The following is a 15,080-nucleotide window of genomic DNA, read 5'->3' as shown; positions in this document are numbered from 1 at the left end:
GTGACAAGCGAGTGCGCAAATGCGCATTGGTCTGCGCATCTTTGAATCTTCACAACCACACTGTGGACAATCTCCCCTGACATCCAAAGATTTCTCCTCTCTCCCGCAATCCGACCGGGCTTTTTCCCTCACCGATGGCCGCTTATCGGAATCCCTGAGCACGATGCTGGCCTCGTCCCGGACCTTTCACCCGCCCGCTGTCTTCTAAAAGGTCGTCGAATCACGGAGACGTCCTTTAAAAACAAAAGGAAGAAAAAGAAGAAGAAAAAAAATCCTCCCCACCCCCCCAACCCAATCATCGACTGACTCTCTCTTGAAGAACCACATACCATGCTGGGCCCATCTCTCTAGATCTTGTGATATACACACGTTTTCTCCTCCCCGCTTTCGTCCGACCGACACCCGGGTTGTGGTTAACCGAGCCCCGGACGATGTATCCGAACGCAGCGATCCTGGCGGTGGTGCTTTTGGGGAACTCCATGGTGCCGTTCATCTCGGCGCAAAACGGTAAGAGAGCAAATGTGACCGTGAGATGATGGTAGAACATGTTACCGAGGGGAAAAGTGACTTGTTGGAAGACGCCCGAACGAGAAGGTTTCCAGAGAGGACTGTCAGCTGATGAAGACGCTCTAGATGTACCACAGGGCCAGAGGGGAGACACAAACATGTCATTTAAAACCTGACCTCCTCATGTAACCTTCAGGGAACTGAGAAACCAGAGGCAGCGATTTCTGCAAGATTAGTAAATGTCAATTTGGTATTTTTATTTATTTATTTATTTTATTTATTTTTTGTAAAGGGGGGGGGAATTAGCCGCCTCTGTGATCACGTCGATTATGTGTTTAAAAATAGTCAATGAGTTGCTGAGGTTCATACCTTCATGGAATTAGTTCTGGATATTTGCACACAGCCGCCTTTAGGCTGACAGTGTTCAAGGGGGTTGGGAAGCAGATTGTTTCCGGCAAGACTAGCCAGCAATGGAAGATTATCTAACATTATCTGCTGCAAACACTGACTAAAAATCCATGTATATTGTCAAGACTGTCAATAAAAGACCTACTACTACTACTACCTTTCCTATAATATTCTTATTTTCAGTACTTTGTTGTCATATGAGGCATCTTTAAATGCCAGATGTTTCTGATTTCAAAGTATTCTTTAAAAAAAAAGAAGAAGAAGAAGAAGAAGAAGTAATGACTTTGTTTAAATTTGTCACTGAAATTTCAAGAACATTCACTGTACGTTAATCAAAGATAGGACACGATTGCCAAAATGTTGGCACTTTAATATCCACGTGAACATAATCTGTCTCAGTTGAAGTCAAGCAGAAAAATTATTGCCTGTGAGGCAAAGATTAACTGCATACTTATAATTCTACTGCTTAATGTCCACCTCGTTTCATTTTGGAGGATAATCAGACACCCACCATGCAAGACTGGTGACACACAGTGATTAAAACCTCACTCTAGAGATGTCCCTTTTCAAAACTTACTTTTTTGCGAGTATTTAAAATGGATACCAGGGGATTATTTATGTTAAAATAATTAAAAATGTGGAATATTTCTCACAATTCTTGTGCAATATAATGACATAATGACATACAGTATGCAGAAACGAATGCTTGGCTTGTGTGCATGCACAGGTAGACATTCTCTGATCTCACTGTTGGCATTTTAACCCAGTTCACAGTACATGAACACACATATGCGTGTGCGCGCACACACACACACACACACACACACACACACATACAAAGGCAGAGGTCAGTGAGTGTTTGACTGGATAGTTCCTAAATGTGTCAGTGCTTCATGTGTTTGATGTAGAAAAGCCAGATTAATATTTGTTCACAGTTAGTTAGTATTGGTGTTGATTACCAACACATTGCATATTTCTCTGTCAGTTCAGATTAAGTATAATCGGTGCATGGTGTCTTATGCAATCCTAGATTTTCCTGTAATTTTGCAGAGTCCAGGCCTCCGGATGGGGGAGAATAATAATTATAAGTGCTTGAGATTTAATCACCTCATCTGGGAAGCAGAGGGAATTCATGCCATTACTGTCCCTTGTTCAGGGAAAAGTAGGTCTACCATAGGTGGCTGCTTTCTGCAATGGATATTTGGAGGACTGTAAGTAGCATCCGTCCATTCTGCCTCATTTCTATTTTTACCATGAGAAACCGCACCGAGAACTGTGGCTTTAAGGTCCTTTTGTGAAAGTGAGTTCATTAACTCTTAATGGATGGCCTCCTTGTGCACAGCTGCACAGCCTTCTGTAAAGACTCACTATGTGGCTGTGAACTATCTAAGCGGAGAGATGATGCGATCACTATGCAAAGGAAAGAAAGGCTGTTGAGAAGGTGGCTGTGGCTGACCTGGAGAAATGCATTTATGTCTTCCACTTCCCCTTTTTGAAGCAGGCAGCCTTTTTCAATGCCAGCTTTGCATCATTTCTGTGAAAAGTGATCATGTCAAGACAAAATTTGGAATAATGACCGCATAAATTTACTACTATGTTAAAAATGAGTCAAATTTAAAGGTCAAATTTCAACTTGTGTACACTCAAGAACCAGATAAGATATAAAGACGAAGGAGAAGGCCAGTGTGTGTAAGACCGTACATCAAAGCAAGTGCTTTGATCTATGAAAGTAGGTCAGGGTAAAATTTTGAATTTAGGGGTGTCGCGGGATGTTGCAGTCTGTCACTGCCTCGGTTATAGGTTGTACTGCGATTGAATGCATTGTCTCTATGTCGATATATGGTGCTTTAATTATTCAGTGTGTTTCAGGTTGCATTTTGAGATAACCATTTTACAACTGCAGGCCATTCATTCGATATGATGCAGCAGCATCTTTTCCATTACTGTATCACATCTTTGTCCAGGCTCTTTACAAAGGTATATCCGTGAGTCTGGAAAATATGCTGTTGGACTTAAGCCAGCACTTACTCTGAGTCATGCTTTCCCACTGTGAAATCTGATACAAACTGCACTGATCAAGAGCAGCACCACACAGCATACATTACACTGCAGGTATACTGTATACTGATGCACAACTCTAAGGTGAGCACTGATTTTTAAATAGAAATTTATCCAGGGATCATTTTTACCTGAGCGTGCGTGCAGCGGTTTGTTACACGTATTCACCGCTGGATGTTCCTCATTTTAGCCTCAGCCCTGTGCTGCTGCTAAATCAGTTAGCACAACCCTGGATAGCTATATGTATGCTCCACAAGGGCCAAGATAGAACACTCAGAGGCTGCTTTTAATTCATACCAGACCCTGTAAGGGCTTTCTGTACTTTTTTTTTTTTTTACCATGTCAGCTGACATTCAGAACAGAACATTGAATTTCATGGAAATTAGACTCGTGGTTGCGTGGCTGTTTTATTTTTAGAATTATTGTGCACTATATGTTGTGAAAACACTCATGCATCTGTGTTTCTACAATTCCGTGGTTTTACAACAATTTATTTTGGATTCCCTTGTTTTGACCTCTGAAAATAGTACATGCTCTCTGCCTGTGATTGTAGTATGGGATTACAGCGTCTACAGAGAACAAGGTTATTTTGATTTGTTCTATGATCTTAACAACAACCTTGAGTATTAAAAAAAATATTGAAATAGTTGGTATTAAAACCTCCATTAAGTTTATTGTGCTAATGCTCACGAGGATAAAAATGATCAAAGTTTTCGGTGCTATGCAACAGCTGAACTACTCTGACTAATGTAGCTTCACTCTTCACATCTAAAATACGTGTTTGAAGGTCGTATATGATTCCTTCATTTTGTCAGCAGAGAATCCGTTTTGTTGTGTTTTGGTTTTTTTTGCCAGAGACTTGAAATTTGGCTGACATTTAATTCATGACATGCAACATTTTAAGCAATCTTGTATTTGTCAATTCTTTTTGTGCAGTAGCTTTTAGCAATTCAACTGAAAGTATGTTACGTTTCCAAACAACAGACATTTAAATCTATTTTTTTTAAAAGACTTTGAGTACTTTGAGTCATGTAAAGGCCCTTTTTTAAAACATCCCAGAAATTAATAGAGACCGTTAGATGTATGGCAAGTACGATACGAGGATAAACCTTAGTTTAGAGTGCCTCCGTCAAGTAACAACGGATAGTCTGGCAAGAGCAATAATATCAAAACCAGTTTGATCATGATCAGTCCGTAATAATTCAAACAAAACAAGTTCTTCTAGTTTGATATTTAATATTTGACAAGCCTGCTACATGTTAAGCACATACATGCAAAGCTTTGAGGAAACATGGTTAGAAGGTTGGGAGGGTTTGCTGGGTTGAAGTGTCCTCTGATGGCAAGTGAAGAGGTTGGCAGTTTTTTTCTTTTGTTTTTTCTTGACCAACAAACCATACACCAGAAGAAGGACAAACTGCCCAACAAACCACCAACTCACATTACATTGTTACCCAGCCTGAAATTATTTCCTCACTCTTATAAAACCATCAAAGAAAAAACCCCTACAAAATGATTGGTCCAAGCAACATATTCATCTAAATCTAAATCTCTCTGGTGGTGTTGACTTAGTGTTGTATTGTATAATGTTATCTTGCAAACAATAATTGTATATAAGTTGCAAAGCTAAAGCAACACTGTATTTGTGCAACCTCTGCAAACAGATGTTTCAGTTATTTATATGAATTTTGTATTTGTGTTTCTTTACACATTTGGAGCCTGTGGCCTACCAGGTTTTGTATTTGGGATTGTCAAACTAGCTTGTAATAAACAAGTCAGGCATATCCTTCAGTTCAAACAGCCTGCAGCCTTCTGTCCATTCTGTGAGTTATATGAGAATGAAAGACCGTGCAGAGGAAGTGCCCTGGCTTGTTCAATACAAATAGATGTATGTGAGGATTCTGTCGAATAAAATGCCCTTACTTAGATGCACATGGCATGCTCTCTATTCATAGAGAACCACTCATTGTTACCCATAGTCCCTTACATAGCCACATCATTTAAACTATTTTTAAAACAAACATCCTTCTCACTAAAACACGTCTCTTATACACAATGGGGAAATTGTCATACGCGGTCAGCTTGAGCATTTAAAATAAAGTCTCTTGCAGATGCAAGGATGGTATGGTATGTCACTCAAAGATGTTCAAGTGTTATCTCTCCTGCAAACCATGAATAAAAAAAAGACACTCCTATTTCTAAGATGAACATGTTTTCCCAGTGATGTATATTTTGGTGCTTGATCCTTTAGGAAGCAATTCAAAATGAAAAATGATTTGTCCTTAAAGGAGAGGCTTGTTGTGTCTTCACAGTTTAGTTGTGTAACACTCTGAGTTGAGTGGGCAGGTGGTCTGTCACAGTGATTGTGATAATAAAATCTTGCGCTCTGTGACCGTGGACAATTCCGACAGTCAAGGCTGAATTAGAACCTTGACTTTAAGTCGTGACTCGTTACAGTTTTTCATTCAAGTTTAAAATTTCATTCAGTGCATTCAGTCTGTAGCAGTTGTTTGAGAATGCTCTGTTCAATTTCAAACTTCTCGCTTTGTTCTGCTGACCCAGTGTGTGTGTGTGTGGTGTGGAGTGGATTGTTGATGTACGATGTTTCTCTGGATTATTTGGATATGCTCAGATTGTACGATTGTACTTGAATGACAGCTATCACGCATTTTCAGTTCAAGTCTGTGTAGAAATAATGTGTGTGGTCTTTGAAATTCTTGTATTTGTCTCAGTAGTCACATCCAAAATACTTGATTTTGTTTTGGAATATTACAAATGTTAAATGTGTGAATGCATGGCGAACACCAATGAAATCTGCTTCTAATTCATTCCAGAAGCCAGATTTTATTGTTTAATCTGAGCATCATCTAAAGGCAAACACATCTGTCTGAGAACCATGCAGGTAAAGATGCAAAATGCTATCCTGCACGCGCACAGTGACCGGCACACAACCAGTTTAGCGACCCCAGTGGGATTCCTACTCCCTGCATTCAATCTCTGTGTTGTGGGATGGCTGCTGACTCACTCTCAGGCTGCATGGTGGTAGTGTGTGGCTTTTCGTCGGTCCTCAGGGGAGCTCTCTACCTACAACAGTGGTATGTAGGCTGGAATGATGGTAATTTCCTTGCTGCTTTAGACTAAGCTTGTCAGAGAAAAACTGCAGGTTTTTTCTTCGTTTTCTTTTTTTTTTTTTGACACAAAATGAGTTTGAAAGCATACAAGAACAGAAACATAAGAGATTTTATTAATTTGTGTTGAATCATTTCTATTTAGTAACATCTTCATAATTTTTTTACATCCTTGCTTCAAATACGTGCATGCCTCCATAGCAACTGCACGTCTACATCTAGTTTTCAATTCTAGATGGTTTTCCTAATGTGAAATAAAATAGAAGACACACTGCTGTTGCAGTTAAAAACTCGTTTGCTATCCTATCGTAATTTGAGATTTAGGCTTGCTTTACTTAGATATAATTAGTCAGTCGAAACAGGATGTCAGCATGTCAGCTTTGCACAAATTAACAGTTAACCCTCTTTAAATTAAACTCTCAATGGACCAAGCTATCTACTATCAGAACACCTTCAATTTTTCATCAATTTTTTTGTTTTACATATTGGTCAAATAAACAATATAATTCATCAACTCAAAAATATTATTGTTATATTATATTACACTATTTTTATTATCCTTTCAGTCATTATTTGTCATGCAACACTAAGAGAAAACTGTCGAATAACAGTAATGTTCATGTACAGTAAATGGGTAGCAAAGATGTGTCCCCTGCACATAAACATGAACCGTGCGATGGGATTGCTTTCATTATCACATAAGATGTCCTCTTTCTTTGTCAACAAGATGCTGAGATCAGAAGATTTTACTGTTTTTTACCTCTCATGTCTCACCATGCATTCTATATGAAGTACTGAATGGCTATTTGCACTTTGTTTAGGACTGTGTGACAGAATTGGATGAAGTGAAGCCTCCAGGTCTGAAAATTGAAGCCAATGCACTCGGGCCTCAAACCTATATTTTATCTAATGGCCAGTAGGCACAATGATGCTGGGTTCAGACAGAAGTGGGATTGTTAGCTTTTGAGAAGTGATTTCTTTTGTTCATGTGTCTGTATGGTTTTTAGCAAGACTACACAAAACCTACCTAACACATTTTAATGAGAGAGTCGTAATTATTCCAATGACGGAACCGCTGAAGTTTAAAGTAGATCCAAAGAAAGGGAAATTTTTTTAAAAACTTTTTAAACTTTGGGGGGAAACTTGAATGCATCCATTTAAAACAAATAGTGACAAACAGAAGCACTGGAATATATGGAGAGGATAGGTGATCACTGTTTTGGCAGCAGCTGCTCAGTCTCAAATGTAAATTTGTTGCATAAAATTGTGAATGTAAAAAATGGGGAGACAAGGCTTATCCTTGGCTGAGGCTGGGGTGAATTTGGCTGCGTTCAAACTGGCAACCCAAATCCCACTTTTAGGCCATTCCTATTTAAAGCGGATGGCTCTTGTAGTCTGAACAGTCACATAACACAAAAAAATCACATTTTTTTTGCAAGATGGATTGAAACCACTTTTGGGAGGTAGTTTGAAATAGCATTTGGACAGATGAGCTTCAGTCTGAACAGCTCCAACCACACCAATCAGTTGTTTTTTAATCTACAATTATTAGTTATTAATTAATTATTAATCCACTCCAGCACACACCCCGGGCCGTTTTGACGGTCCGTAACGTCACTCTATGGAATGCAAGGGCCAATGCATGCTATGGAACGTGAACGACGCCTCCGCTCCGACATTGTTGCTACGGCAGCCTATCAGATCGGCCAATAATGTCGCCTAGTCGGAACAGGATAAGATCCTGTTTTGATACTTGCTAACAACAGCCCTAAAAATCGAATATGAAAAGGAATCTGATTGGAATCCGATTTGCCCGCAGTCTGAATGCATCCATGAAGATCTTAATCATTTGTGTCAAGATAGGAATCCAGGTTTGCATTTTTGTGTGGATACCTAATGACTAAGACGTTACTACAGGTAGTCCTCAACCTATGAGCACAACTGGTTCCGAGAGGTTGTTCATAAGCTGAATTGTTTGTAAATTGTTATTTTTTTTAATCCCAATCTGTTGTTGTCCATTTAGGTAATTTAAATGCCATCTATTCTACATATGAAAATCCTAAGACTGACCAGAAACATTGGTACTGTAATGTAACTTACCTTCAGACTCCGACCCTGGGCCGCAGATCGGTGCCGGGCCGTGGGTCAGTTGGTACCAGAAAAAATACATAAATTTAATTATTTCTGTTTCATTTATTGTCTGATTATGGGGTATGAAGCCTGAGACGATGAGACACTTACAGAGACAAAACGTACAAGAACAAGGTGGGGAAGATGAGTGTTGAAGATGGTGGAGTGGAGTGGTGTTGGAGTGCTGCTGTTCTGCGGGGGATGCAGCAAAAAGGGGATATGGTGGCGCATGGTTGTTCGTATCTGCGAATGTTCTTGAGTTGGATATTCTTATCTTGAGGAATACCTGTATGTTAAAGTCCTTAGGTCCTTGGGGTGTCAGTCTGATTCACCACTTGCTCTTCCCCAGCTCCATCCCCTAGTCCAGATACAGTATGCCCAAGGCTTTCCAATGGTAGGTCAAAAAATCATAAGTGGCTTCATCGTATTTTTAATACAGTCTGTGATTTGGTAAAAGCTCCCTGTTTAAACATCAGAAAAATTGCTTTGTTCCTTGGGCAGCTGTTATCTGTAGGTTGTCTGTCTTTTATTTAATTATCCAGAGTCTCTCTAAGCCTGGACTTAAACTGAGTCAACTGTTCCTTTTTCTGATTTAATTTGCCATCACCTTAGAGGACATTCATTTCTTCTTTCTAAAACAGATAATACAGGATACTGGGACTCTGAGCTGTTTTTGTAGATAATAGCTATCTGTGCCGTGTGCCAATGCCATAGTTACTGTTCTGTCAAATTGGAATAAGGCTGTAAAGCAGTATCGGCATAGGCCTGGGTTCAGCCTCTGGGATTATGCGGTGATCTTGATGTTCCCAGATGTTTTCAAAGAAAATAAACAAATGCTAATTACTCTGCATACCTGTAGGAAATCATGCAAAGTAACACAGGTTGTAAGCACCAAATATCTTTGGACACATCAGGTAATATGACTGCATTTTCAATATACTGTATTTCCACAATAATCCCTGCAAACTCCCTTTCTAATTATCCATTTAATTTCTGTAAAGCCACAAGCAGATGTTGGGTACGAGACTTGTTACTATTGCACAAACTACAATCCATATTGTTCGCTCTTACACGTATATGGAATAATTTTCAGATTAATTATTCAGAGCCCTAATAAAATAAAATTAAAAAAAGACTAAATAGATTGTCCATTTAAACTTGTGAACTTGTGTTTTTTCTACCTACTTTGCACAAATTAAAAAAAAAAAAAGAATTGTACCCATCGTCATTGTAAGGATGAGCTGAAGTCTGTGTTTGTTTAATTGCCTTTCTTTGACTTCCTCAGGCTGATGTGTTCCAAGTCCTAATGAAACATTACGTTGAGTGCGGTAGAAGATCCCACACAGCCCATGTTGTAGGTGCAACATACCTGTACAGTCTAACACTCAAGAGACCACGGGCGCCTTGTTCCCTATTCCTCTACAACAATTCAGAACAGACTTAAGGCAGTGAGGGTTTTTTTCTTGATTTTTTTTTTTTATTATTTTTTTTTATGGAGAGCTATTCCAGCACATGCGGTTTACAGCTGACAGGCTGCAGGGTTGGGAGAGAACCTTGTCTGTGGTTTAGGTGATTTGTCATTTGATGGAATTCATTAAGGCTGGCAAAGCATTGTTGGGTTAACCGCTGATGTGAAACAGGGTCATGAATCAGGCACATACACAGCATGATACACTCACAGTTGTGGGTAATAATATTTATAGATACCATTTTCTTGCGGTATCCTTTAAATGGTATCCACTGTGGATTCCACTTCCACTGATTTGTATTGTGTTTCCTATTCCGCATTGGTAGGTTGGTCAGAAGAAAAATGACTGCTGTTGAAGATGAATCCAACTGGTGTGAAATATTAGGCACGAGTGTGCGAATTCATGCTCCACATGTGACTTAAATGCAGCTTTAACAGCACAAATCAAGCATGTGTTTTCGCAAACTGTTAGTCATTCAGTGTTTATTGTGCAGTGACCACTTGTGAATTTGGGAAACCTGGTCTTAAAAGTCCAGCTTATTCAAAATGTAAGCTGACTGACCTAATTTCTGGCGTAGCCAGCGAGAGTGGATATGGATGAAGAGATTAGGTTCGTACATGCAGACATTCAGTTACATCCATTTGTGGTGCTTTCTCAAAACCGCTTTCAGGCTTTGGAACTTTAATGCTTTAAAAGTGTTACTTAATGCTAAATAGAATAAGTGTATGAAGTAAAATGCAGACTTTAAATTGATGTAAACATTTTAGGCTGTGATCTAAGCCACTGGCGTGAAAGTCATCAGAAATGGTGAATTTGATTGTATGAATGTGACTGAGACTGTGTTGGCTTTGTGACAGACTGGTGACATGTCCAGGGTGTGCTCTACCTTTTAAGCCATGTGTGTTGAGATCAAATCAATCAAATCAATTCAAATCAACTTCATTTATAGAGCACTTTTCATACAATGACATGCAACACAAAGTGCTTCACAGTTTTAAAAACAATGAACACAATTAAGAAAAGAAAAACAACTGGATCAATTACGGAACAGAGGATGGAGAATCAGAGGAAGACGGACAAGCTGCAAGCTGGTGATTTGCCTCAACTTCTCTCCTCTCTCATCACACATTGAGTTAACGACTGGAAGTGAAACATGAGGTCAGATACTTTTTTCAAGAATGGAAAAAAAAAAAACACCGGTATCAACCAATTACAGTTATTTAGAATAAAACAAATTCTCTTCCAGAACATTTAAAAAATATAAAGTTTTGGTTTCATTTTCATTCCTGTGGTCAGACAGGTTGACAACAGAGGACACGCTGATGAACAGGCCATGAGTTATGACCAGGTCCACAGTGTGTCCTTTTAAGCTGTATGACATGCAGCTTAAAAATCAAGACAATCCAAAAGGATGTATCTGAGGGATCATCAAAGTGTAGATTAAAATCACCATTTTTTAAAATCCTGTTATAAGGAGTGTGAATGATTGATTAAAGTTGAGAGAAATCACTGATGAAGAACTAAAAGAGTGATGGGATGGTCTGTGTATGGTAATGCAAAGAATCGGAGGGCTGCTAAAAGTAAAAGCATGGTGCTGAATTGACTTGTAAATGTTAAAAGACACCCTGTTTTAGGTCAGTGAGTCCTTTTTAATGCAATCTGTCCCACCTCATCTTCTACCCTCTCTAGTAGGAAATAAAAATTTAACATTTGGTGGGCAAGCCTCGGTGAGTATAACGGGTGCCTCAGTGCCAAGCCATGTGTCAGTTAAAAGAAGACAGTATACCTTATTATCTAACATCACATCATTCATGAAGACAACGTTAAGAGAGCAAACATTTAATAAAATATTTTTAAAAAATGATAGAAAGCTCATGCAAAGTCATGCAAGCTTAGACTGTATTTAGCATTGTCGAAACCACATTCTATGAAAACAGTTTTGAAGAAATCCAAACAACCAGCGTTTTATTATTTTACACATGACACTGTGGCATTATTTTAACCATGGACAGATTACTTGTCTATTGTTTTTGGTGGTATGTATGTCCTTGCAGGAACTGATAAGCAGAAACCAAAAATAAGGTTTTCATGGGTACCTTGCGCATACACCAGGTTTTGGTTTCTGATCTTACATATAATCATTATAATCAGGAATAGATGTATTGTTGAGAATATGTGTATTGCAGAAAATATCTGAGTACTCTCTGCTACCACACCAGATGGTGTTGCTAACTGTCATTATTTACACATAAATTCCTCACCTTAAACACACGCAAGCTTTTCGCTTCTTTAGTCCAAGTTCAGGCACATGACTCACGTTTCCATCACACTTTCGCATCCTGTGTAGCAGTTCTCATGTCCCACACATCACTGCCAACAGGGATACCAATCACCCAAAAACAGAAGTCTAGTCACAATTACAATCCTACCTCTTTTACCCTTGGTATCTGAACCACATCTGCACTCTCTTACCTGATACTGGGTAGTAACCAAAACTCTCACCACAATATCATTTGATTGTTGTCAGTCCACTAACATAAAAGCAGAGACTCCTGTTGTATTTGGTTGAGGTTGGGGTATGGTACTTTTCTTTTTACTATTAAATATAAGACTGCAGCTGATGCTTACTTTTCCATTTATTGATATTTAAAAGTTCTGTAAATAGTAAGAAATGGTGCCACAGTTACCAGAGTTGGAACAGACAGTTTACAATGCCAGTTTTGCTTAACCAATAGTAGAAAATGATGAAAAACATACAAATTATTCACATAATTAAAAGGAAAAGCAGAAAAAATCTCCAGAAACTAGTATCAATCCCTTGAATGTGCTTCATTATAGGAGAACATGTTTATTGATCATTAAGGTTTAATGAGCCTCTCTTTTGTTTGTATGTTTACTGATCGTTTTTTCACCCCCCCCCCCCCAACATCCCAATACCCTCTTTCTCTCTAGCTGGCTTTGTGAAGTCACCAGCGTCTGAGACTAAGCATACGGGGGACACCTTTGAGCTGTACTGCGATGTGGTTGGCATCCCAACTCCAGAAATCCAGTGGTGGTATTCTGAAATCAACCGACCAGAATCCTTCAAGCAGCTGTGGGACGGAGCCCGCAAGCGTCGGGTATCCATCAACACAGCCTATGGCACCAATGGAGTCAGTGTGCTGGGCATCATACGCCTCACACTGGAGGACTCTGGGACCTATGAGTGTCGGGCCAGCAACGACCCCAGGCGCAATGACCTCCGACTAAATCCTGCCATCTCGTGGATCCGCACCCAGGCCACCATTTCAGTGATACAAAGTGAGTGGTCTATGTCCTGTAATACTAGTCCCTTACCTCAGCCACTCTAACCTGAAAAAAAAAAAGAAGAACTTCTAACAACCCACCGTCACCACTGGTATGGCAAAAATACACAATTTTGTCTTTTTTGTGTATAATTTAAAGTATTACATTGAAAAAATGCAACTTATTGTCTTGCCAGTGGTTGAATTTTGTTGTGTATTTGGTTTGATCTTCTTCTTCTTCTTTGATTGATAAAGAAGATTGATAAACATTTCTATTCTTGCTTTTCCAAAATTCCAGTAGCATCATCATAATGTATAAGACCCCAAATCCAGGAACTTCACCTGGTCTCGCTATGGTTCTGTTTCTCCTCCCTCACCAAACATTAGTTATCTCTGTTTAATTTGTCATTTTACATTTATATTGATCATCTTTCTTCCTGTAACCTAATATCACCTTTTCATGATGTTGTTTGTGATGCGTAGTCCCTTCATATTATCCTCTTTTTCTTGCTTAGTGTGGATTGTCTCATTGACTTCAAAGCCCTGCCTGTTAAATGCAGCAGAAACCTAGAAGGGCTCTGAAGTAATAGAGCTTTTGATTTGGCTCTGTTGCTCTGGGTGCAGTGCAAAATGGAACTGTAAGAAGACACAAGGAGGGAAGCGATAAAGTGTAAAAGAGTGGTTCCTGCTGTCACGCTTTGCAGATAAAGGCAAACAATTTCTGCTTTCAAATTTGTCTGTGGTAATCCAATAAGGGATGAAACCACGCAAGGGCCTTAAGTGTCTAATTTCTTGTTCAGATGAGACAGAGATTTCCCATCGACTCAGTCTCGCTGGACCTGCGTATGATGTAACCTTGTGCCTTCTCAGCCATTAAAGCTTGTGAGTATGAATCAGTAATGACATTATATCTTTTAACCCTCTGCTCTATGCACAGAAACATTCAAACAAACTGAATCTCAACTGGACGCTTTAAATCTGTGCATGCTTCAGTGGTCTGCCCACTAGAGCGTGGGGAGATGTGGAATGTTGTTAGTCATAGCGAAGCTCTCCGAGGAGCTTAGAGGAGTTTGAACTCTGCTGGCTCTTCAGATTTGACTGACAAATTTTCAATGTTGTGTGATGAGGTGCGGGGCTGAGGCCATTCAAATGATTATTAGAGGTGCAAAAGACAGCAAATGTCTGTGGTTTTGTGTACTTCTGGTCATCTTCAGATGCATCTTTAATGCTAACACCCTTCCCCTCGAAATGCGTATATGGATAAAACTATTAGTTGCATATTCCTGAATATGTTTCAGTGTGCGCTGCAAGTGATACTCTACTACAATATTTTGGGTTATAAAACATTTCTATTGGAAAACTATTCAATTGCTTTACTTTTATTTTGGATGATTAACTCCACTTACATGTTTCCACTGTTATATGAATTTACATACAGTGGACAATTTTTTTAGCTTAGCATATTGACTAATAAGTGGCAGAAAATTTTGTATTTAACATGTTATACAGTACATTGTTTGTAAAACCCAGATTTAAAAAAAAGCGGTATGTAATATGATGTTTGGGTCAAGGGAATATTTGTCTGTTTTCATTTTTAATGCTAAACTGTGCACCGCTGCTGTTTCATATTTAGTGCACAGCATTTAGAATGAGGTTGGTGTCTCTTCTTCCCAGCAAGATGGCAAATAAGAATGTCCGTAAGGGTTTTTACGACTGTCATTCACATCTCTAATTCACAATTACATTTGACTCTAGTTGAAAGAAAACATATCTGACCACTCCTGCATCATTGACATCAGAGACGTTGATTATATTACAGTGGTTTGAATTAAGTACGTACTTATTTAGTGTAAGCTTCACACATTTGGAATTCCAATTGAGGGTAAGCTCCAAATTTGATTTGAAAAGTTCACCTTCACAATTTAATTGGGTCATATTTAAAACCTTTAACGGACAAGTGTTTTGTAATCAAGTCAATTCATGTATATTTTGTATATAGTCAGTTGAATGACAGAATTCAATTGATTTTCAGACATGTTTTGATGTCCTTTCTCTTATAGAACAGCCATAGGTGTCTGATGTTCCATATTTTTGGAGTG

At 38.9% G+C, this 15,080-nt stretch overlaps 1 protein-coding gene across 1 annotated transcript in view; it reads left to right on the top strand.

Moving 5' to 3' along the window:
- The window catches only part of nptnb (neuroplastin b), a 29,048-nt gene continuing 13,968 nt past the window's right edge, over positions 1-15,080 (top strand). The window contains exons 1-2 of the mRNA XM_068311336.1: positions 1-507; positions 12,650-12,997. Of these exons, the coding sequence (XP_068167437.1) occupies positions 432-507; positions 12,650-12,997 (424 nt within the window). The 5' untranslated portion in view covers positions 1-431. The remainder of the gene's footprint in view (positions 508-12,649; positions 12,998-15,080) is intronic.

Source organism: Antennarius striatus, chromosome 1 (assembly GCF_040054535.1).
Source record: "Antennarius striatus isolate MH-2024 chromosome 1, ASM4005453v1, whole genome shotgun sequence".
Taxonomy (NCBI): domain Eukaryota; kingdom Metazoa; phylum Chordata; class Actinopteri; order Lophiiformes; family Antennariidae; genus Antennarius; species Antennarius striatus.
The sequence above is the reverse complement of the archived record's forward strand: the minus strand, read 5'-3'. Positions and strand labels throughout refer to the sequence as shown.